Raw genomic sequence first — 25,361 nt, forward strand, 5'->3', positions numbered from 1 at the left:
CGCGCGAGGGCGGCGTGCGCCCGGCAGGAACGCCTTCCTTTCCCTCCACCCCACCCCGCGCGCTCGGAGAGAGCGACCGCTGCCGGGTGGCCGTTAGCGCGCGGCCGTTAGCGCGCAACCGTTGCCCAGGCGCGCGCCGTGCGTAGCTGCGCGAGGGCAGGGCGGGCGGCCTGATTAACTGATTTGAGGGCTGTTCTTCGCTGCACTCCCACGCCCGCCGGGGTTTTGCCAGCGGCTGCTGCCGCCGGTGAGCGCTGGGAGGCGACAGCGAGTCCCTCTCGCTAGATCCGTTTGCGAGGGGAGAGAGAAAGACTTTTACCTTTTCGCTCTTTTCCCGTCTTTACCCACCATGGTCTGGACGCTGCCGCCCGGGGGGAAGAAGTCGCTCAGCCCGGCGCCTTTCTCCTGAGGAGATGAGGGAGGCACGGCCGGGCAGGAGCTAGCGCCACCCGCTCCTTTCCCCCGTCCTCCCCCTTCGTGTTTCCCCGACCACCATGAGGGAAGAGAGAGAAGCCGCCACCGCGGCCGCCTCCCACCACGGACCCAGCAAACTCCCGCAGCACTACCAGCAGCCGGACGGCGGGGCGGCTGCCCCCCTGGCTCTCGCCGGCGGCGGCGGCGGCGGCCCGGAGAGCATGCGGAACGGCTACGTGAAGAGCTGCGCGACCCCGCTGAGGCAGGATCCCCCGAAAAGCTTCCTCTCTCTGCTGCTGCTTCCCGCCGCCGCCTCCTCCTCCTCGCGGGCTCTCCTCAGCCTGGGCGCCCTGGCTGCAGTCGTCCTCTCGCTGCTGGCCTTCCCCGGCAGGGGCAGCACCGGGGGCCAGCAGGACGGGAGCAGCTGGCGGAGCCCCCGGCCGCTGCGCGCCCTGCTTTGCCTGTCCCGCTGCCTCAGCCCCCTCTTCAGCATCGCGTGTGCCTTCTTCTTCCTCACCTGCCACCTGGCCCGGGACAAGCGCGGGGAACGCGGCGGCGGCGGCGGCGGCACGACCCGCTGGTGGCTGCTGGCGCTGCCCGTTTGCTGTTTCTCGGGGGACTTCGTGGCGCTGCAGTGGCTGCTGCCTGCGGAGGGGCGCGAAGAGGAGTCCCAGGACCCCGCCGAGCTGCAGACAGTTGCAGGCAGGCTCTTGACAATGCTGGGCTCGGTGACAGCGCTGACCCTACTGCAGAGGTCCCTGAAGCTACGCCGGAGTCTCCTGATCTTGGTCTTCTCTAGCCTGGTCTGGCTGGTGTCGTTCACCAGCCTTAACTCGCTCCCCCCAGCCCTCAGACCGCTGTTGGCCGGCTTGGTCGGGGTGGCAGGCTGCCTCTTGGCACTCTGCGGCTGGGAGCGCGGCATCTTCTCGGCTCAGAGCCGAGGAGCGCACCACCAGCATCACCACCCACGGCTGCCCAGCGTGGAGGAAAAAGTGCCTGTGATCAGACCCAGGAGGCGATCTAGCTGCGTATCCTTAGGGGAAACTTCGGCCAGCTACTATGGCAGCTGCAAAATGTATAGGAGACCCTCGTTGCCTTGCATTTCCAGAGAGCAGGTAAGTTTCTCCAAAAGTGGAGGGAGAAACTTTTCTGAGGAATGATGAGCGCCACTCGCTTTTCCTAACTTCTGTATATGTGTGTGCTGGATGTCTGCTAACTGTCAAACTCCTGTTAAAGGAATAGAGGAATATATTAATTCCTTAGCATGTGTTAGTTCCTCAACTTGGTTCTGCAAAATTGGTATTATCCTTTGTGTCTGTATAGGAGCTAAATCATAATAATATGTTTGCAGTAGGACAGAGTGCTGGCTCGCTATTCGTACGATCTTAAATATTTAAATGTTATCTTATTCCTTTGAAAAAAAGCACCTTCGGCTATCAGCTACTTTATTATTTTGATTTTCTTTTCCAAAGCCCACCTCCTCCGCTTCTGGCAGACTTTACGAGAGGAAGAAACCTCAGCTCTCTAGCTGTACGGCACTGCAGTTTCTTCCCACTTTCTATCGACAAAATTATTGTCAAGTGATAAAGAAAAACCAGATTTTGAGGGATATTATTTCACAATTTTTGGCGATGTTTGAGTGGTGGTTGTCCTTCTGCCTTGCAGATTACTGCCTCCTGTTTCTCTTTCCCGCATACCTTTCTCTTCCTCACTCCAAATAGGTTAACATTAAGTTTCGGTTGATTTGATTTAAGAAGCTTCTTTTTACTGAAGAGAGAGAGCTGTTCAGTAGAGTCTGGAAAGATGCCCGAAGCATTCAGTTTTCTTGAATGGAACTCTGTTGGTTTCTACCTCGTGGAAAACTTTTCAATGAGTCTTGTTTTTTGTAGTGCAAACCCCCATGTGGGGTTGAGTTTGTTTATATTTGGGAAATTACACGTGAACTCCAGGAACATCAAGTTGTATTGCCGATGGAATTGGCCCGAGGCTGCTGGAAGTGGATAATCAGCCCGTTATAGGAGGGAGAATAAGGGGAGCGTTTTTAATAAACGTGCAAGTGAACGGTTTCTGTGAAGTGATTGTTGCTGCAGAATCCCCCATCTACTTCTGTTGTGGCTGAAATTCATGGATCCTAAATGAAATTCTCTAATTCTGCTTTAACATATATTCCATAATGCACATCTTGTGATGGCCATGAAATAGCTCTGAGGAAATACGAGGTGAATCTGAAACAGTGGAGTAGTTTTGGAGCGTTTCTTCCCCGGCATTTATACTTTAGAATAATCCACCAGTAGTTGTTTTTTACCAAAAACGTTAAAGTGCAAGTATGCTGAAATAACTCATTCAATAGATTTTTGAATTATTAAATACCTACTATGAAACAAACATTAAAATATTTTAATACCAATTAAGATATGTTGGGAATATTGTATAATAACTTACTTTCTCTACTGTGTTCCCTTCTAGATAGTAAATGCTCTTTTTGTCTCATAGTTGTCTGCGATATTAAAAAAAACAACAAATGTGATAACTGCTTTCATTAACCTTTCTAAATGATACAAGATATTTGTTCTTATGCAAGTTACTAAATGCTTCCTTTGATATTCAGCTCACTTTCTAAAAGCAGGTGTGTATTTCAAGTTAATGCATTAACTATTCTTTAAGAAATATCATAAATGTCAACCATAACTAAACATATGGATTTTTTTGAGTGTACTTAAATCATACATGTTCCTAATAAAATGTAACTGTTTGGTAGACATCCAGAATTTGATATCTTCGTAATCACTAGAAGCAAATAGAAACAAGAAAGAAGTTCTCTACTTTATTTTCCTAACAGTCTGTTATGCTTTACAGTAAATATTTGTGCTTTATTATGCAAAGTTTAAATGGGCTTCATAGATGTATGTTCTATACAATAGTTTGGGGGTGATTTTGTAAGGATAATACAGTTTAAATCCTCTGATGTCCTGTCTGTCTTGGAGAGAGATCAGACATTGCAGAACTGATAAAATGTCAATTGTGTTTGTGAGGAGAGAAGTAAACATACAGTGTGCAACTTTATTTGAATAAACACTGAAAGCTTTTTATATTGTTTCCTTGAAACAGAAGGAAAGCATGCACTTAATGCTCTGCAGAGAGCATTTATTATGTTAATTTTCTTTAAAAATTGATTGCATGTTTTGCAGATCTTTATACAATCTTGTAATGATTTTTTCAATATTAGTGTTTAGACATAACAAGCTTAATGAGCATTGTTAGAAAGATCAGTGGAATACAAGGAATGTGCTATAAGTTCACTAGGGCATGAATATTTTGGTAAATGAGAGCTAAGTTACTATAGTGGTTATAGTTGATGTATTTTATGTGATTGTTAATGTGGATTGAACCTTTACAAGCAGGAGCAGGTAAAAACAAAGATAGATATAGCTTTGAGTTACTCTTGGGAAAACAGGGAAATTGACCATAAGTTTTCAGTTACTTGTTGATTTGAAATTATGCCTGACTCTGTCTAGTTAAATACTATGAGAAAATAATTATATTGGGTTGACTGTTTTTTTCACTAATTAGTTTAAGCCAATATTTATAAGATATCTGCATGCATGGAGAGTGAGGGGGGAGCAGTTCCATGTATATGCAACCAGTAGTAGACACACTGGAATCAGATGGAGCTGTCACTGTTTTCTGGGGCAGAGGTAGAAACAGGCCCTATGAGCATGATCCTGTAAATGCTTTCTGATTTGAGCAATCTATATGCTAAATATTTGAATCATTGTTTTCCGTAGTTGGTCAGATATGGCAACTATAATGCTGAAAAGTTGCTAAATTGAGTTACCTTTGTTCTTACCTGTTGTATGAAATCCATGCTTGCTTTAGCCATCAGTCTGCAACTTCTTATTATGTGTGTGTGTTTCCTGCAGTACATATTGCTAACAATGTAGTTTGGGAGGGAAAAGTCTATTATATGTTTACATTTTTATGTAGGTATATCTAAACAACATTGTGAAAACATGTAAATACCAATGCATATAGATCAGAATGTGATATGGCTAAAATTAAAACAAAAAAAGTTACACAGGTGCTATTTCTTTTCTGAACTTTACTGTATTAACACTTCTTACTGAAATTTGCTTGATTTTAGCAGTGAACAGGCTTTTTGCATCCTTTTTGCAGTGTTCATCTTGGGCCTAGGGAGGAATTGCATATTAGTAGTATGCTTGCAGTATTTATTGATTGGTGTTACAAATTTTGTGCAAGACAGTGTTTTGATTACATGTGTTAATTGGATGTTAATCTCCTACTGTTATGAAAGGATTTTTCTTCATTGGCTGTTAGCTCTCCATTTCTTTTTCTTTTCTTTTTCTCCATGAAAGCCAATTCAGGAATGGGAATCTAAAAGGTGCTAGTCAGTACTGCAGCTCTTGTAAATAATCCATGTCCTGAAAAATAATGTAATAAAACTTTTTTTTCCTTTAACATGCAGGTGAGCAGGTATCTGAGAGAGAATATGTGTAGGAAGTCATACACAGGAACTTAGATGAGTCCAAAAAAAAAAAAGAAAACTTTCTAAAATGCATATTTTTCCTTGCAGAAAGAATAGGTCTTTCTGATTTTTATATGTGAGGTATTTGTCCAAAACAGTCTGCAAACAGAGCTGCCTTTTCTTTTTCTAGCTACCTGACTTACTGTTCAAAGGTGTAGGAATGCTGGCATATTTCATGGATAACACTTTCATGTTGCACCCTGTTAATTATAGGAAGAATTGTCATGTGATTAGGCTATTAGATTAACCCCAGATCTCCCCAATTTCAGTTCCTAGCTATCTTGTACCTTTTGTGGATTGCCTTAGACAGATCAGACCTCAATTAGTCTAAAATACGTATGTAACTTAAAATTAATGCAATTCTTCATTTGCTTAGACAATCTATATCTGTTCCTGCTTCCTATTTGTGAAACAAATTATTACAGCCTGAGTACTTAAGAATGCTGAAAGCTTTCTAGTGCAGAAGCTACCTGTTACTATGTATTTTTACAATATCTGTAGTTCACAGAAAATGACAGAGGATGTTATTAGGGAGGCTGAGCACAATTAAGAATTCTGTTAGCTGAGTTTAGCTTAACCTGGTTTTTAGATATCCAAAACTTAACTTTTTTTTGTTTTGTTTTGAACAGAAGTAGTGGGTCAAAAGTGAAGGAATGTATTTGTAAATCATCAGTGTAGCAAAGGGGGTTGAATGTTTCTGCAGGTGTTGTTAACCTGGAGATAAGATGTAGAGGGGGAAAGGAAGGACATCATAGACAACTGCTGTGGAAATGCTGGAGAAATATGGTGGGATGTTGAGGATGTTTTATTACAGGAGTGACTGGAGTGATAGTTGGAAAGGAGAGGAGAAGGTTCCAACAACAGAGTGATTAACTGTGTCAAATGGTACTAACAGGATAAAGTACTAATTTTCAGCTTTGACTAGGAAGATGTTTAAACTTCTGCAAGAAAATTGTAGAGATTAGGAACAAAAAGTTCACAGGAGAGTGTCTAGAATGACAGTGGAAGAGATTATGTCTAGACTCTGGTTTGTGAACAGTATGTTCTGTGAGGTTAAATATGAAAGAAAAGAGAGTTAAAAGGGGTCAAATAGGAAAAGTGTCATCTGCTGACATAACCTATGTGTGTGTATGTATATGCCTGCCAGTATCATCCTAATAATTGAACTTGACTAGCTGAACCAACTGAATATGGGGGACTTAGAAGTTTCAAGGATATCAAATTCTAGCAAGTTTTATGAAAAAATAAGTAGGAAGAGAAGAGGAACCCCAGAGAGGGTGTCCTTATAGAGGGCAAGTCTGCAGTGTGAGCTGAACCCTGAGAATCCACAAGTGTCTCATGTCATGAGTGAATACCACAACTGTGTGGAAAAATTTCTGTTAAAGCCTGTGCCTTTTTTGACTTTTGTTAGGAAGTGAATTTTTGAAACCTTTTTTTTTTTTTCCTTTCTCTCCTGTTTTGGTTTTCTGACCCCTAACAAGTGAAAATTTTATGCAGCCTTGCTATCATTCAAGCAAATCACTGAGTGTAGAGCTATCGAGTCCAGTGCTCATAAAATACTTGTTGAAGATGCAAAAGAGTAAATCTTATGCTTCTATGCAAAGAAAAGGAAAAGAGAGGGGAATTGGAAAATGTAATCTTTCCTGTCACAGACGGAAAAACTTGTGGAGGAAAACAGGTGAGAAGCTTCTGGCTTGTGAATGAGAAGGGAGTGCAAACCACAGGAGGCCCAGATTATAAAGTAATTTGTTGGGATCTCACCCATTTTTTCTAGGATAAAACTATGGGAAGAGAGAGTTGAAGAAATAGTTTGAGGTGAGAGTCAAGGGGAAAAGGAGAAGGTGAGTTCCAATGTGACTTTTTTCCATTGGGAGAAATAGAAATGCTTAGCAAGATGGAAAGATGCAACAATACATTTTAATAAAAAAGACTTTTCTGCAACCCAAGAGCAGGAATGACAAATTAAAGGATAAGGGCTTGGACTGGGCAGGGCAGACTTTGTAATGTATGAGGGAATGCTAGCAAAGCATAAAAAGAGTCAATAACTTTAAGGATCCAGTGGAACCAAAAGAAAATTAGTCTTCCAAACAGACAGGAATCACCAATGCTAAGAAGTCACATGATAGCATGACATAAGCTAATGGATGATGGTGTTTGGGAAGGGGAAGTGTGAAAAAAGCAGGTCAGAGATTTGTCCTTAAGGAAGACCTATTTAACTGCATGGCCTTTTTGGTGAGCATGAGGAAAATGAGGTGTTTCAGAAACTCTAGAGACTGTATGACTAAATGACTGTTAAAATAAAAGTATAGTTTCCAGAAGCAGTCTGTGCTTGAAAATGGATCATACAACTTTGGAGTCGGACGTAATTCATACAAATAAAGACAGCTGTTGACCTGTGGTATGCTTTGATGTGTTTGTTTTCTCATGGGCCATCCCTACATTTTCATAGTTTTTTAATTTAGCATGCTCCTCTGAAACAAGTGTAAAATTAATGGAGGAGGGACAGAAGAGGGCACAGATATTTAAGTAATTTTTGTATGTGTGTCTGTTCATTTGGCACTTCAAACTACTTTGGTATTTATGAAGTCCAGTGCTGCCCTGCCCAACCTTTTTGACTACCAGTGCTGACCATTACTTCCAATTGAATGACTAATTGAGTAGTAACCCCATTAAGTTTTGTTACCCAGTATTGGGGGTGCTGGCCTCAATGCTTCTTTGTGCAAACTCAAATATCTTCACTAAGTTAAAGGCATATTTGGAGCAGATGTTCCATTTGTTGTTCACTTGATAAATAAAAGCTTATTTTATGGAATGTGAAAATTATCTTTTCCTTAGATAATTTCCTTTTTTTAAGATACTCAAGACACGATAGAAAATGTACCACATTAAGTTGTATTTGGATGGTTTGGATCTGTTTTTGAGAGATCGTGCTGCTTCTGTGAGGAATGTTCCAGGGGATTTTGGTATGAATTAGCAGTATAGGTACATTGGTTTAGCTATATCCATGCCGCTAATAGCAACTGAGAAATGTACATGTTGTTTAATTTTGGGTGAGTACTTTCATTATGCCCAAACCACCTCAGTGCTTTTTATTTTTTTCCCCTCTCTGGAGCAATTGTGCCAATGTAAGGTGCTCCTGCTAGCAAGCCTATGTCACACCTGCCTATTTATATTTACAGTCAGTATAATTTAATCAGCAGAAGTTCATAATACAGACTAAAGTCTTCTGGAAGTGAATGAGACTTAAGGTTTGCAGAAGAAAGTTTTATCAGTTTACTGAGATAACAGTTCAGATGTGACTCCCTGCATAGGCACTGTGATCCTTGTATTAGAGTGCCTCTTTTAACCTTCATTACTGGTCATGTTACATTTTCTTTTAAATGAGATTAAACACTTTTAACACAATGGGAGCTAAATTAAAGGCTAAAAAGGGCATTCTTAAACTAGACTCTATAGTTGCACTAGACTGTATCTTTAGCATGATTTCTGTTCCAATGTGACCTAAAATTAAAGGCCTATATTTAGATTTAGTGTCTCTAAAGGTCTTTTCCTTTTTGTTTTTCTTAGTCAGTTTAATGTTACAGATTCAATCACAGATTGTTTTCAGATCAGTTCTATTTCCTGAACACTGTTAGGCGATAGGTATTTGCTTCTTCAGGAGTATAGTTTTGTTCTTTCTGTCTGGCAGATTTTCTTAAAGGAATTCTAAATTTCTTGGTACTAAGTTACATTAGATAAGAAATACAGTTTTAAGAATGGGTATCAGTGAGTTTTCCTAGTACTTTTGACTCTTTAGAACAGCTTATATCCTCTCAAGCAAATTGCTGATACAGTTACTGTTTTTCAGCATTTGATTGTTGATGTAGAGATATCTGAGGATCAGTGGTTATCTTCTATGTGAAAGATGCACAGTAGCCAAGGAACCTTCCAGTGTATATGTTTCATAAAAGTGGATGTCCTCCTGGAAGCTAAGCTTGTCCCTTTTGCAAGGGATAGACAAGAAATGACTTTTTGTGAACTTCCTCTGGGGCAGGGATTGATCTTTGTATTTATAAGACATCATTAGTACTTAATAAAATTCAATGTCATACTTCTGCTTTAATTATACAAAGAAAATGCATTTGAGAGAAGTTTTAAGTGATTTTCTTCATTAATATCTGCACTAGCCTCAATTGCATTTGGTTTGACGTCCATACAGCATAATGCATAAATGCACTCACAGGTTCTTTGATATACATTCTTGCAATTCCACAGTGTCTTACACATTTCCAGTCCCTTAGAATTATCCTCCCTGCATAATCTGGACACCAGTTTCAGTTGATTTAAGCCACATTTTCTTAGATACAAGCAGCGAAGGTCTTACGTGTGAGTAGTAGGGGAGGGAAATCTGTGTTCGAACTTGAAGGTGTGATTAGGACGCTGAAAATGTTTAAATCCTGCTGTGTCTGTGAAATGCCATCTACTCTGGCACTGAATGAATTAGCTCAGATTGGAAGAAGTAAAGCCACATTAGCACATTTTTCCACTTGACTAGTTGGACTGTCTGAGAAGCAGGCTTTACTTTGCCCAGATAGAGATCTAGGTTGATCTGGGTTATACTGCTTCCATTGAGAGAATCTGTACAAAAATGCATTGAACCACACAGGCTTATCAATTGTGTATTGTTGTTTATAGACTGGGTTAAATAAATACATGGATTAATTACATGAGGGGCTTTTGTTCTTCCTAATATGTCAGTATAGGACAGAGTTAAGATATGAAATACACTGCAAGAAAATACAAATTTGTGTTGTCTACCCCATGTGTGTTCTCTTTCTGTCCTTGTTTTAACTCACTCTGCATTTTGAGGGGGCATAGTGCATAGTACCTATCTGGATCATTGAAACATACTTGCAAAGGAAGTTTCAAATGAAATTTGCATTGAGAGAATTTCAATTGACTAAGCACATAGATGATTATCTAGGCATTCTCTTGTCTGTTTTCTTTTTAATAGTAAAAAGTCAGTGTTGCTTACGATCTTTCTAATGATTAAAGTGGTTTGTCTATATAAAGTTAAAATGAGTGATCAAAATCCTCTACATGACAGCATTTGTGCTGTTATGGCACAGTTGAAGTATTTTGATTACAAGCATCTGTAAATTTGAAATATTTTGATTACAAGCATCTGTAAATTTATTCTGTGTACTGATAGAAAACCTTTAATTAGTTTTTCTTTTTTTTAATTTTCCACAGAAGGATCCTTGTCATAGTAATTTTGAAAATCTAACTTTTCTTTTCCTTTGGAGCTTCTGGTTGAACAAGTTTGTCTAAGCAAGAAGGTTTTGAAACAGCCTTTGTGTTAATGACCAGTCTTTTTATTGTGGCTTTATTTTTCATAACTGGTAGTTGTTTGTTCAATGGTGAAGAATGAAATTTTTAGAGACACTTGGAAAGAATTGGTTTGCAGGTGACTTTCTGATGTCAAGATGGAGGTAAGAAAACATGAGTAGATGAACAGAGGTCCTATTAGATGTGTGGATGAACAGTAGATGCTGGCTATTGCTTTTAAGGGTAGCCTGTGTTTTCAGACCCTCTGAGACAATGGCAGTTATTTCAGACTTATGTGAAATGCTCTCAAGATTAAAGTAGTATTTCAGTCCCTGTGTGAAGGATAAAATTTTTTATGAAGAGTAAAAATCAGAAACCATTTAGAAGACCCTAAACTTCAAACTCAAGTCTTGTTAAAACTGAATAAAACTCTGCTTACATATGAAATTTGTGCATCTCGTTATTAAGATCACTAAAGATAAAACTTCAGGATAAATTTAAATAGAAACTGATGTTATATGTGTACATATTAAATTGGCAGCTTGTTTTTGTTTTAATTTTTGTTTAGGAAAGCAGCTTACAACTTTGGAAAAGTTTTATGCTGTTTTATATAAAATAAAGAGATACAATCTTGGCATTAACTGCAAATTCAGTACAACTTTAACAATGAGCCTGTAACACTTCTCCTTTAAGTAGTAAAGGTATATAGTTATGTCATTTTTCTTGTATAAGACTAGCTGGTGTTAAAATCTCATTGCTGAAGATTTGTAAGTCTTCTATAGTTGCCTTAACATGTATCCTGGTAGGAAGCTACCTAGAGTCACCACAGCATTTTAGCTTTCAAGTGGAAAAGAACGTGTGTTTTACAGTGTTTAATGAATGAGACTATAGCCCCACTTGTCAAAAATTCACAGGGCTTAATGTAATTTATAACCTTAGCTCTCTAGAGCAGGTGTTAACAGTCTCAAAGGAATACATTCTTAAAGCTATGTTCCTTCCACCTAGCTAGTGGTGGACAGGATTCTTTAATTATTTGGGCCTTCAAAATACAAGATAAAAAAATTTTCCAGAAGATTAGTATTAAATAGTAAATTGCTTTCTTGCATGTCTTTATCTTTTGAAATGTCATTTTTCTTTCTCCTTTCCTGTCCTTAGCTGTTCCTAATTTTAAAAATATTTTAACATCTCTTCTTACCTGTGTAGTCTGTCTTTCTATGCATTAGAGGATCAGTAATGTAATTGGGTTCAAAATTATGAGCAGCTTCACCAAAGATGTAAAAAATGCTCTGAAAAAGTGATGTTTCACTTTTTTTTTGAAGCATATCAACAAAATTACTGTTTTAAAAAACTTACTCCTGTAGAATGTTTGGTAACCTATAATTTATAAAGTAGAATTAAATATTTCTTTAGCATTTATAACATTAAAATGTTTCTAGAATCTCATGCTTGAATACCAATTAAATGTCCATTACTGAAAAATGGCACACAACTAGACTGCATTTGAAAAGACATGTACATTTATTGTTGACATACTCTTACAAACCTCATTATTTATCTTGGTGTATATATAATATTATAATTTTGTTTTTTTCATTTTGTTCTTTTAGTTCTGCATGTTAGATGCAAGGCGTTTGCTCACCTGCTTCATTTTTCATGAGCATATACCTGTTATCTGTGCAAATTTATTTGTAAGGTCTGGGCTCTTAATGTATAGACTTTCCTAGCTAGGAGCCTGTTCTTTGCTACCTACAGAGAATCTATTAAAGCTGAGAACAATTCTGTTTGTTTCTTGGATAGAGGAGGCAAAGGTTTTCTAGTTTTATTTTATTTTATTTTGCTTGGAGAAGACTAAGGCTTTTAGCAATCTTGCTTGTTTGGCGTAACACTTTCCAGTTGTAAGCAAGTGGGGAGGGAGAAGCGGGGTTATTAGCTCCAGTGCTGTATTTATTAGCAAGAGTAGGTAGCTGGCTAATGATAATGGGGAATAAACTGCACATCAAAAATAAATACAAAACATCTTACTCCATTTCTCCTCTATACTTAAGGCAATGGGAAAGCACTGAAGATTTTGTATCCTTAAAGGTACCTTCCTGGAATATGAGAGTCCTGTAAAAAACTTTGCCTGATCTTTGTATTACTGAAGTTCATATATGAATTTAATTGAGTATTTCATTCTGCTTACAGCATCCTGCTGTCTTGAGTTTTATTTGCCTCCACAGGGCAGGCAAATTAAACTAGACTTTTGCAGAGCTTTTGAGGAAAATTCTGAACTTTATTTCCAGTTCGAGTAATGCTTTGACTCAGCATGTCTGTTAGCTTCCCAGCTGTGTCCCAGGTCTGTCACTTTCTTCCTGTCAGCTCTGCTACACTTCTTGAGATGTTCTGCAGTGGTAGCCTTGCAGATTTCGTGAAGAGGGATAAGCCAAGAAAAGCCAGAGACAAAAAGAGTGTTTCTTGCCTCTGTCTTGACATGCATGTCATTTGGGAGTTTATTTAGCTCTGTCCACAGAGCTAAATTTCCTTTTCACATCCCAGTCAGAGTATACCAAAAGGCAGAGCTGGAGAAAGTGTGTATCTAGTAGATTCCATAGTTAGTCGATTTTTATAAAGCAGACAACAATTCTGACTGTTGGGAAAGGACGTTTAATCATCGATATTTGAATAGACTTCCAAGTGTTGCATAGAGGCTAACCCTCTATACAAGATGGTCTTGCTATACATCTATTAAATAATTCAAATGTTAGGTCTTTTGATACCTATGTTCATGTTTAGATGTGAGCATTTTTAGTGCCTTCTGATAGAACTTGTCTGTGGATGTTCATCCACTTCTTGGTTCTAGTCCAGATATGTAAAAAATATTTTTATCAAAGACCTCCTCAGCAACCATTATCTATTCTAGTTTTGGCTAATCTGCCTGAGCCTTGAACTGCATACCAGAAGTCGTCACATAACCAAGCACCACAAAACCCATACCTTAGAGAGCCAGGAGAAGGAAATTATTATCAACAGTTCACAGATTGGAGAAGAGGTTTCAAAGGACTCCCTGATCCATAGTTGAGTAGAGTTGGAATGGGAAGCATTTGGATCCCAGGGTAACTCAACAACATAAGTCTCGCTAGTCTCTGCTGGCCTGCTTTCCTCCCCCACAGGTTACTCAACATACCTCGTATCATCACAACTTTTCTGCCTGTCATTGCCTCTTCATTCCTGAAACTCCTCGATCTCCTTAGAATTTCAATAATCAGGTACCAGACTACTTCCTATGTATTTTTCTAGCTGGTTTTCCATTCAACTGAAGAAAATTTTCTTCACCAATAGACACCTTTTCTCTATTGCTGCAAGTTTTCTTCTGCCTTGGTTGTCATTCCTGCCTACTATACTGGTACTGCAAAAGCAGAACAAAGGGGATTGCAGGTGTATGGGAAGAATCCAAAAAGTGATGCAGTGGAAAACTATACTAACAGAGTAGGAAAGTCTGCTGATTGAAACACCTCCATTTAGAGGGAAAAAATCCCTGAAATGCTAACAAGTAGTTAATTGCTAACTAAACCAGAGCATTGATTATATCATGTAAACATGGTATCCCTTTTTGTTTCTTGTTTTCTAGATAAGCATAGTTGTCAGTGCATACCTGCATACTGTTCTTTGGAGTTTTATTTCATGCCACTCATTTGTACACCTGAGCTTTTTGGCCTGACACTTGGTATTTTGTTTTTTAGACTGTGGATAAATAAACATACTAAATTTGAGCACAAAGGTGTCTCAAGAAACTGGAGAATCCATGATATATTTGAAAGAATGAGACTTCTTGTTATTGGAAAATCAGGAATGTTTTAGAGCAGTTCTAACTTGATATGAACTTGATATGAACTTAAGCTTCCGGAATGAGTAAGACTGTGTGAAAGAAATAGTAAAAATAAGTCGCTAACATCATCTGCTCCCTGCGCCTTCACCTTTTTGATATCTGCTTCTCCTAGTGGTCAGGAAACTGCTATGACAAGTCTAGCTGGCTGTCATTTTGTATGCTCTAGAAAGTTTGGGGATTTCCCACTTAAAATTGCACTGTAGAGAGCAGTTAGGTGGGAGACATTTTCATCACTAAACTGCATGCGTATTTTTCCTTGGTGAAGCCTTACCCAGAGTTTTTATGCTAAGAATATGACTTTTAATCTTGCCTTTTTGCTTCTTTGTGCCCTGTAATTATCCCATAGTACAGAAAGCAGTTATGTTTTACATTGGATGAGCATTGATGTCAGCATGTAAAAGGTCTGTGCTGGAAATAGCTTTTCATTTTTATTCATGTCCTGAAATGGCTAAAGTCAAATTAGCTTTTAAAAATAACCCCCCACCCCAAATCATCTAAATCTTTTTTTGTGTAACATATAATAAGAAAGACCAGTACATGCATATTTTGATTAACATGTGTGATTTTGTTGCTGATATTATTCCAGAATCAGCACTTCCTGTGAAAGACAATTCAGCAATGATGAGATCCACACTATCTCTTTCTATTTTTTTAGGTCAAAATGTGATTTTTTTTTTTTCTCTATGTATACAGTAACTTTTGTTATAACTTAAGACATTCTCTTGATTTATTTATGAACACATCTATTTTGTGTGAATGAGAAGTAGTTTGATAAATTCTCTTGAAGTTTGTATCTAATGAATTTTAAGTATTGTATAAAATCAGGAAAATTCTGGAATTATAAAATTACAAAGGTATTGCTATTTAGCTGTTTTATATAAAATCTGCAGGTGACTAAAGTTTTTTTAATTAATTTATGGCAGATACTTTCTATAGTTTATGTGGATTTTTGTTTTGGTTGTTTTGAAATGTAGGGGTTTTATATTCAAGATGTTCTTTCGCATCGTTTTCTTTTTGATTAAAAAGAATGCAGTGTACACAGCTATTGCAAATGTGTAAGAAAATTAAAAATGCATACATACAATATTGCTATAAATGTTGATTTATAGATATGAGAAGTTAACTGTAAAGATGTTAGTCAAGGGTTAACTGTAGTATGTTTTGCTGGCTGCTGAGTGAAACAGGATGCAGTGACTACATTGTCAGACTGCTGGTGTGAGTGCAAACAGATGAGGAAATGCTGGATCAGGCACTTCAGCAACTTGGGCTGTTACCGAGGAAACGGCTTGCGTCATACTTGCTAGCAATTAGCTTACAGTTCTTTTATTTTTGATAGTGTTGCAAGCTGAACTTGACTGTAACAAAGGAAAAGTCTGGCTTCATCTCAAACTATTGTTGTGACTGTGGCTATGGCGATCATGAGAATTTGCAAAATATTACTTTGGATAAACTGAAAGTATTTAAACTCTCCAGCCTACCTTTCCAAAGAATTTTGTAATTGTGCTTGATTCTGAAAGATGTACAATAGAATTTTTCCTATTTGTGCAAAAGTGCTCAACCCTGTTTACCAAAATAAAGTACTGCGCAAGTTTCACCATCACTTCGTACATTACCACCTTTTTAGCAATTACACCAAAGTATTCTTGCGTGTTTTGGAGTGTTATATATTAAAACATGCTTTTCAAAATGAATGTTACTTAAGGTGTAACCTCAAAAGTAACAGATTCTCTTTCTAAAGACTTTTTCATATGTTGATTTAAAATTCAGTAACTTCCAGTGGTTACCTAGCCACCAATATAAACTAGCTAGTGTTGAAAGCAGTATGTGTTTTATCTCGGAAAATCATGATTTCTTCTACATTTAACTTCAAAACTATAAACAAATTCACTGTAACTGGTTTAATATGTTGTTAATGAGTGTTGCCTTATAGCTAGCTAAATTATTTTTTTTAGGGAAAAATCTTGCAGTGACCAATAGATTAAACCAAGAATGTTTGTCATTGCAGTTTTACTTTAAAAAAAATTATCTAACGCAGGCAAACAGATAAATAAACTTAGAGCTTAACAGACTAGTTTTATAGTACATAGTTACAAGCTAAACTTGTTGAAGTGCCAAGGTTAATACAGAATACTTGCATATTCCTGTGTTTGAAGCTTAAAAAGTTAGTTTTTTGAAATATTTGAATACGAGGATTATCAAATTATTTTGGTATTTTTCCATATAAAATCATATTTTCTTTCCTTGTTTTAAAAAAACCAAACCATCAGATCAAAAGCTAGAGCTGTGTCAGTATCTAAAGCTTATATGCAAAGCTATTAAAAAAAGTGAATACAAGTTTTGGAAAGATTGCACGGGATATTGTTTCTGCACGTGTATGATGGATTAACTTGGCTGTGGAGTTTAGCATCCAGTATTTTAGGGAGCATTTTTCACAATGTACTTGAGCATCATCTATGGTTATCTGGTCATTGGGGCTGCATTACAAATTGTAATCACTGTCTACCCAGCCTGGGATCTTTCTGCAGGGTTCTTGCTATTCTTTTCATGAAAGATTGGGTTTGGGGGGATTTTGGTTTGTTTGTTTTGTTTTTGTGGCTAAAGCAGTTGGATGCCATTCTAAAGAAAGAACAACTCTCTTTGATAGTAAAAATTGTTTGATTTATCCAGCCTCACTAAAACATGTCATCACATGTGGCCACCATTTGGTATGTGCTTTATTTGATATGCATTCATATTTAGCTYAATTGCAATTTACAAAGTTTTAGCATTGAAATCAATGAATATTGGGATTTAAATTTGTAAGGCTGATAAACAGGTAACCTAAGTGTTGAAAAATAGGAATCAGTGATCTCAAATCAGTGTGAATTTTGTCTTGAATCTTCTTTATCCCTTCAATTCCTAGCAGTAAAATACAGATTATGGTGTCACCAGATTGAGCGGGTTTCATGAGTCTATGTCCAGTAATTTGCCATTTATGTAGGGCAATGCCTACAGGTAACATGAGACATATTCAATATTTTGTTTTATTGTTATTTCTTCCCACTGTGAGCCTTGTCTGTCTTTTTCAATGAAGGAGACGGGAATCATAGGATCATGTTCTTATTTTCTGTCTAACTTAAAACATTGTCTAGTTCATTTGTTCCTACCTAGGAGGGCCAAATTAGCTGAGTTTAATTGGCACTTGTTAGCGCTTTTCAAAGTGTTTTCATGAACAGACAACACTCAGTCATTTCCTGAATTTCATATTCTCATCCAGAATAAGTTTGGTATAGATGCATGTTTCAAAAGATAAGTCTGTGATAACAGATGGAAGGATAGTAGTAGTAGGAAGCTATTTGGCTATTTAATCTTTGAGGCGTTATGGTAGGGGGGCTTATTTTTTTCAGCAAAGTCCTGGAAGTCCCATGAGATTCCTGGGTGCTTGTTTTATACTTGTCATAGTCTCCTGACTTTATAAGTCAACTTTTCTAATACTGTATTTTCTGTATGTTTTAGAACCAGTCAGGTAGGTGGGCACAAAGAAAGAGAAAAGGGATAAAGGTCTCTTCCATCTTCTTGTGATTGTTATTCTTACTGGGGCATATAAGTCAGTAAATTGTTCTTTGTAACTCTTACACGATGCAGTATTTTTTACAAAATACAACTGAAAACACTAAGAAAGTGACTGACAGTCCATTTTTTTCATATATGTAGCTAAAATAGCCAGCAGTCAGATCACCTTGTGTTGATAGTGGTTTTGTGTGTCAGAAATATTTTCATGCTTTTCTGAGCAATACAAAGGTTTTGTTTTGTTTTCTGATCATTATTATTTCTTAAATGATCATTAAAATGACTTAAGACAGATGGAACTTCATAATATTCCCATTGTCTAATTTGAATAATTTTCTTCCAGGCCTTTTTTCATTTTTCTTTTTGTCTTTGCCAGTAACTTTTTGTTTTATTTCCACATAATTATTAAGAGTAATAAAGTGATGCAGACTTGTTTCTGTTTGCTAGCCCTTTTCTCCTGCTATTAAAATCTGCCGCTTTCCTTGGAATATGAAGTTTCTCTGTACCTCCACCCCTGGGAGATCACAACTCCAGCCTGCAGTAAACCTGTCAGTGGGCTTTTTTGTTCATTTTGGGTTTTAGAGGATAAAAGCTAGAGGGAATTACATGCCTTAGCCATCCTTAAAAATCTGCTGGCATGTCACAAGTTTTCCTTTCCTATTTTGTGATTTTTGCAGTTTATTGTATGTGTCCAAGTAACTTGTTCCCATTTTCTTCAGTGTCAGCCTTCATTCAATCTGTTTGGAATCTACCCAGAATTTTAGACTTCTCAATTCATCAATAGAATTTAACAGTTCATTAAAATCCTGTGGAATAGAGAGCTCATTTCTCCTTCTCATTGCCTTTGACAGTTGCAGGTCTTCTTGCTCAGTCTTCATATCCCACTACATGTTTCTTCTGGGATAATAACTATATAAAAAATTCAATTTAAAAGGTTGTCCTCTGTGTACAGCAGCTATTTAGAGGAGTAGTTTTTGCTGAGATAAGCACTGGAGACAAGGACTTCAATGGCTTTTAAGCTCAGGTGATATCAGTAACTTTTCCATACCTCTCATTTTTTTTAATTTTGGAATGCTGAACATTTTAACCTAAATATTCATTGCCAGGCTCAACCTTTTGATCTAAAGAATAGTGTCTCAAATTTTTGAGCTAATAGAACAAATTAGGAAAATTTAATATAATAAGTGTATAGACCTGTCAGTAGAACAGCAGAGCATGAGACAGCCAGCTCAACAGAAGGTTGCACTTTTGCATACTGAAGGAAAGTTGAAAATAAGAATCCCAAATCAGAAAATAATTTAGGAGATGTGAATAGTCTGACTTGTTCGTATTTGTCTCTGATATCTTCTATTTTTTTTCCAGCCTTCCCCATTCTTCCTTAACATTTTGATTTGTTTCCTTTATCTCTGTTTTGTTGATTGTACCAATGGCAGAATTGACTCAAATATGTGGTGCAATAGTAGCTTTTGTTAGCTGGGAGGTACAATTGCAATGCAAGTTTTCAGTAAAATTTTGAGTCCTGGGGTTGGGGTATGCTTAGTAATAGTTTTTTGATGCTAAAAACCGTGTTCAGTTTAGACTAATTTTTATGTAGTCACAGAAAGGGAATTTTTTTGACCTGTGGACATACCTTTTCTAATCTTAATATCTCTACTCAAATATTGCAATTCTCTGAGCACTTTATGGCATTTCCACTGAAAGGAGTGGTCCTTCCTACCACTGTCTGCTCATTCCTGCCCTGACATGGTCCCTCTTTGTGCTGACCCAAGCATTCATGAGACTATGCAGTGAACTAAATTGGGGAATTAATCCATGTTAAAACTAATCAGTTCTTTTTGTAGTTTCTTGCTATGTGTCAGCAATAATGCTTTTGCTGCATCAGGGAGGGAGTGACACAGGGATGGGAATAAGCAGCTGGTGGAAGGCAGGACTGCTGCTTTATTGTGGCAATGCCGAGTTATGCTGATTTAGAGCTAATGAAACTATGGTGAAAAGAATGGATGCTAGAGCCTCTGAAAAAATCAGTCAAAATATCATCCTTCCCTCCCCCCGCCCCCCGGCTTCTACATTTTTTCTATGTCTTGGGTGAACTATATATTCTGCATTTGTCAGCTTAAAGTAAAAGAAGAATGAACAGAGTGCTTCAGTATTGGTTAGCTGCAATTATGGCAACAGGTACTTCAAATATAGAGTATTAAGCAGTTTAAGCAATTTCAGTCGGATGGGATACCAAATGTGCAACATACAATATTATATACAAAGTTTTCACAAAGTCCTTCAATTGAAAGGTCTAATTTAGATTTCTAAGGTAAAGACTTGTACAGTAAATGGGGCAGAGAACTCTTTTGAAAAATAATTTAAGATTATATGGTAAAAGAATCATACCATATTCATGTGTGGGAACAGAATGAACTGGTAAAGGACACTATTGTGAGTCACCTTATGAGTCTTGTACTCTTAGCGATCCATTGTGCTTCAATCTATAGGACTATGTATGTAATATGGTAATGGAAAAAAGCTATTATCCTAGAATGTAGAAGCAGAGATCCTCTTGTGGTGAGTCAGGAAGGATAGCAGTCCATCACTGATGCTTTTAGGTATTTTGATAATTTTTCTGCCTGTTTTTGCAGGTATTTGAAGTTTCCAATAAAGTTGTTACAGTAAAGAAGTTTCAATCTAACTGTTTGCAGTAATCCTCCTTGGCTCTTAATTTTCTTGTTGTCAAAATTCAGGTATATGACAGCAAGAAAAAGGAAAATGTGACTAAAAGCACTGTTTCATATTAATAGTTCAAACTTGGACTGAACTTTGAGACAAATAGGTCCCATGACTTTGTTCCTGCCAGCCTCAGTCAGGTTTGCAATTTTCTATAATACGGAATTGTGCAGTCCAACCATGTGTTACTTACTCCTTTTATAGTCACTCTTAGTCTATGGTATGTTTATTGTGTAGAGGTGTTTACTTGCTCTCCTGGAGAGATGATCTCTCCATGGAGAGATGGAGGCAGATGCACCATTCTTCTGATTTCAGCTTTAGAATAATTCATTTATTGGGGAGTACATGTGAATGACTTCAGATATCTGCTTCTATTGCAAACTTTGAGAGTGTTGTCCTGCCTTATGCTAGTAGTTTGTGATCAGAGAGAAAATCTTGTGAAACATCTGCAGTCCTGCCACTTTGAAATTTCTTTTTTTTTCTTTGCTCTTTCATGAAATCTGAAACATTAGATCTTTTATTGTGCAACTAATAATGTTTTTCTGATACAGAGGAGAGTTTATCATCACCTTGTTTGATTTTTTTTGTTTGTTTTTTTAATGTAATGTCCAGGAAGAAGAAGCAGAAATCTACCCTTGATTAAGTTTGCATTTTTTAAACCAAAATATTAACAAAAGTACTGGTTTTATGAATGTGTCAAAGATTAAACTCAAAAGCACAGGAGATGTAGGAGGAAAGTGAAAGGAATGATAAACCTGAGAGAGAACTTGAATTACATAACAAAGAAACAAGCTTGGATAACAAAAAGCAATATTAAAGCTTGAAATTTAAATGTTATTTCAGTTGAATCAATTTTTGATTTAATATAAGTTGAATCATCAGGCTAAATTAATCAGTAATTTGCTTGATTTTTTTTATCTTGCATACCAATTATGCCTAGCCAGAAGATGGAGTCAGAACGCTTTTTCTGATTATGTCAAAATGAGGGTTTGTGACAGTACAAGATAATCTATTCTTCAGTGCTGTGTGAATTATGAAGAATGTGCAGGGTCCTCTATCACTGGACTTCCTAACCTTTTGCCTGTAAAGTTTTAATAAGTAAGGCTAGCTCTCAGAAATGTACTGAAAAGCTTTAAAAAAAAAAACAACTTTTAAATTGAAAACATTATTAGAAATGGTAGAGGGCAATTATTAATTGACCAAGAAATTCTGGGAACCACTTTTTAAGAGCATAAGAGCATCCCTTAGCAATCATCCATTATAATGACTGCAGAAAGGTGTAATGACTCTATGGCACTTTTAGAAAAGAGGTATAGTGACTATAGTTTGTGATAGTTTTAAAACAGCTATATCTAATACTGCTAACACTATAACTGAGACAACTTGTAGCATACTGTGCAATCCACTCAGGAAATTGGGTGAATATGAGTGGATAGTTCGTGTTGATTTTTGTTCTGCCATTAATCTTTTTGATTAATTAAACTTTTGGAGCAGTAGCCTATGATGCTTAGATATTTTGCCAAAACTTTCTGTTGTGGCTGGTGTACTGTCAGAAGTTGAGTGTTCTGTGAAACATAGTTTGTTTTCTTTAAATGCTCAATGCTGGCAGGGAATCAAATCAAGCCCAGACTAGGTAATTTTAATTTGAGCTTTTCTGCCTTACTCTGTATGCAGCACTATCTGGTGGTCTCAAGTCAAAAAATTCTCTTCCTTATATGTTAAAGGTTTTGTTCCCCATGCAAATGTACTGTGCACTGATTTTATTTATTTTTTTTTCAGTTAGTCCTGTGTGGTTTGGGGAAATGTAAAGATTACCCTGCTGTCTATGGGTCCCAAACATGCATCAATCAGAAGTGATTTCAGAGTCTCTGAAGTGTTTCATTCAAAAGAGTAGTAGTATGTAAAATGTTCATAAAATGTTTGTTTGTCCGCCCCATTCTTGGATCTGTGGATCTAATCACTGACTTGTTATGTTGTGTTTAAATATTGTAAAGTGCCATGTACGTTCACACTGAAATCTCATAACTTCAAACCAGCTACACAACCTTTCAAAATTAGCAAAACTATCAGTGTCAAAAATATCTCCCAAAACCTTTGAAATGGGCAGCTTAACATCTTAACTTGCAACTTTTATCTTTCAATATTTAAAACATGTTGTCTAGTATTCTGATTAGTTTCATGATCCGTTTAAACAAAGGAGCATACCATACACTTTAATCAGTTGTGGCCATTTTAAATAACCATTTATACACACTGAGAAACTACATTTTCTATTTAGGAGCTTATTTTCTGTGTCCTGAGGCAATTAAGACTGTTTAAGTGTGATAGAGTGATAGAGACTGTAATAGTTTGAGTCAGTCTTTGAGTCAGTCAGAGTTTATAATAATGTTAGAGACTGTAATAGTTTGAGTCAGTTTTGAGTCAGTCAGAGTTTATAATAATGTTTCAGCCTCACTTTTTTCAAGCACTGATATGAATTATTGTTGATTGAAGAGTAAATCAATTTTAACTCTTCCATTCTGTAAATGAGTTAGCATTTCTTTTCTAAGTAGCTTTTTCTGGTCTTAACCAGTTCATTTTAGTAAACTCCAAGCTGAGCTTCCTTTAGATAATTTTTTTATCTTTAGAGCTGAATTTGGACTAAATCTGAAAGTGCAGTCATTTCAAGAAGTTAAAGCATCTTTTAGCTATGTAAATGATTACCTGACAAGACAGAAAGCTTTTAAGAGGTAATTTTTTGTCTTCTATTTTATCTTCCTGTTAAATACTAATAAAAGACACTGTCCCACGCTGTCAAATATTTGTAATTTTAAAGGAATTTTTATACCCTTACCACAGAAATCTAGTGTTTTCCCTGTGACCTCTAAGGTGACTATTCTTTCTTTTTGAATTGGTGGTACCTCTATAGGTTAATTTACTGACAGTATAACCCTGTATTAACTTATGGCCTAACATTTCGTAAATATTTATAGGTACCTTCACAAGAGTTTTGTCACTCCTAAAATATATACAAATTGATATATGGGTGTGCCTACATGTGTATATGATAGTGTGCACACATACACAATTTCTTTTTGTCAGGTAATCATCCCTCCCTAGTATCTTTTGAATCCTTTGCACTATTTCAGTGAAGTTTGACAGAGTATAGTCATCTTAAATAATAAATTTCCTGTAAATTTCATGAAAATCTGAAGTCAGGTAGAGGAGAGAGCCTACTAGTGCCCTCATTAAGAGAAAGGCAGAAGAAGCCACACAAGACAGATGGAATGAGTACCCTAAATAGGAAAATGGGCATTTACAGCTTGCATCTCTAAGTTGCCAGGGAATCTAGTCATAAGACTAAAATTATAAGGATTTCCTCAGCTGTGCTTTTCACAGAGCTATTTACCCCTTTTTCTGAAAAAGTGCATTTGCTTTTCTGATACTCCCCACTGACATGCTTTATTCATGTTTTAGAAAGATGAGTTTCTAAAGGTCAACATGACAGCGTATTTCCTATCATGTTTTAGGACTTAGCTGGTTTCTGTAACTGCTTAAAGACTGAAGAACAGTAAACTATCTAGTGTTGATGGTTCCAAGATAAATGAAATGCTGTTTCATTTATTGGCCAGTTTGCTTATGCTATGAGCCTCTCACAGTAGACTGCAACCTTTTTTGTAACCGAATTAGTCTACTAGTTAAGATGGGCAATGGCCATTGTTTCAAGGAAGCTTTTGAACAGTTTTTGACTTAACATGCTTCACTGCTGTTGCTGGGATGTAAAAGCAAGCTGTGTCATTTTTATTTTATCTTGTACATATCAAGAAGTAGAAGAGTAGGTCACAACCTATTTCTTTGGAACCCTGAATAGTAAAATGGACATCAAAGAAAAAGATGTAGCAAAGAAAGTTGCTTCCTAGGGAAAGGATGAATTTATACTGAATTTATTTTCTCAGAATGGCCAGAGAACCAAAAGTTTTTTTTAATAAGTATGACTCCCACTGTTCTTCCTCACAGTCTTTCTGATGTTCCAAGGTATTTTTTTCCTCTAAGAAAATTAACTTATGAATGAGTGAAGTATGTTTGTCATTGTATCTCAAAGTTCACATTTTGCTAGCAAGTGATGTGGCATATATGTTTAAATTTTGTGTTGGCTATTTCAGCAGTGAGTTTATTTTTTTAATGTAATTAGTTAACTTTTCTGAAGAAAGATACTTATTCAAAACTACTGTTTCCTAAGACCAGATATCAGAACAACAATAAAAAAATTGAATACCTACTCATCCCCGTTTCCCAGTAAGTCTTACTTTCATATGAGGTAAAGTTGGCACTGTAGAAGCATAATTCTAACTTAGGAGTCTGCAAATGCATGCTTAGTGCATTGACTGACAGGTTCTCTGTCAATCTAAGCTTATGTAAAGGCACTTTCTGGGTATTTGCTTCTGGGTCTCTGCTTCTTATCACAAGTTACATTTAAAAGATACCCAAATGGCTTCTGAATGTTTCTGCATGGGAGGTTTACCGGCAGTGACCCTTGGACAACAGAATCTTCTGCTGGTGCTGTCCATTGAAGCACTGTTGAACTCTTTTTCCATCCCCTCAAAAATTCTCCAAGTATAGAACAGTTGAAACAGGCAGTTGTTCTCTACAGCACCTTGATTATTTCCAGCTACAGTAGCAGAAAATTTATGCTTTGTTTCCCAGGGGTATCAGAAAGCTGGCAAATCAGTTCTCGGCTGTCATGGTGAGAGGTGTGATGGGATATGTTGGAATCACAGGAATGACTTTGTCCCTTTCCCAGTAGCAGGAAAATACTATGAGATGAATGAAACCATGTTGTTACTTGCTGCTGTTCTTTTAGTTTTAGAGAATTGGGAATGAACTGCGTAAGACTGTTTCAAATAGTTTAAGTTCATGACATGCAAACGTGTGGATTATCCCTGGTTACTGTTTTTCAGATGGTTTTTCTGTTTTGCATGTGAATGGTGG

The 25,361-nt window shown here is 37.2% G+C and overlaps 1 protein-coding gene across 1 annotated transcript in view; it reads left to right on the plus strand.

The window, feature by feature from the left end:
• The first annotated feature begins 84 nt into the window (after positions 1-84).
• Positions 85-25,361, plus strand: part of PDE3B (phosphodiesterase 3B) — a 94,703-nt gene continuing 69,426 nt past the window's right edge. The window contains exon 1 of the mRNA XM_026070328.1: positions 85-1,529. Within this exon, the coding sequence (XP_025926113.1) occupies positions 495-1,529 (1,035 nt within the window). The 5' untranslated portion in view covers positions 85-494. The remainder of the gene's footprint in view (positions 1,530-25,361) is intronic.

Source organism: Apteryx rowi, unplaced genomic scaffold (assembly GCF_003343035.1).
Source record: "Apteryx rowi isolate R43461 unplaced genomic scaffold, aptRow1 scaffold_107, whole genome shotgun sequence".
Lineage (NCBI taxonomy): Eukaryota > Metazoa > Chordata > Aves > Apterygiformes > Apterygidae > Apteryx > Apteryx rowi.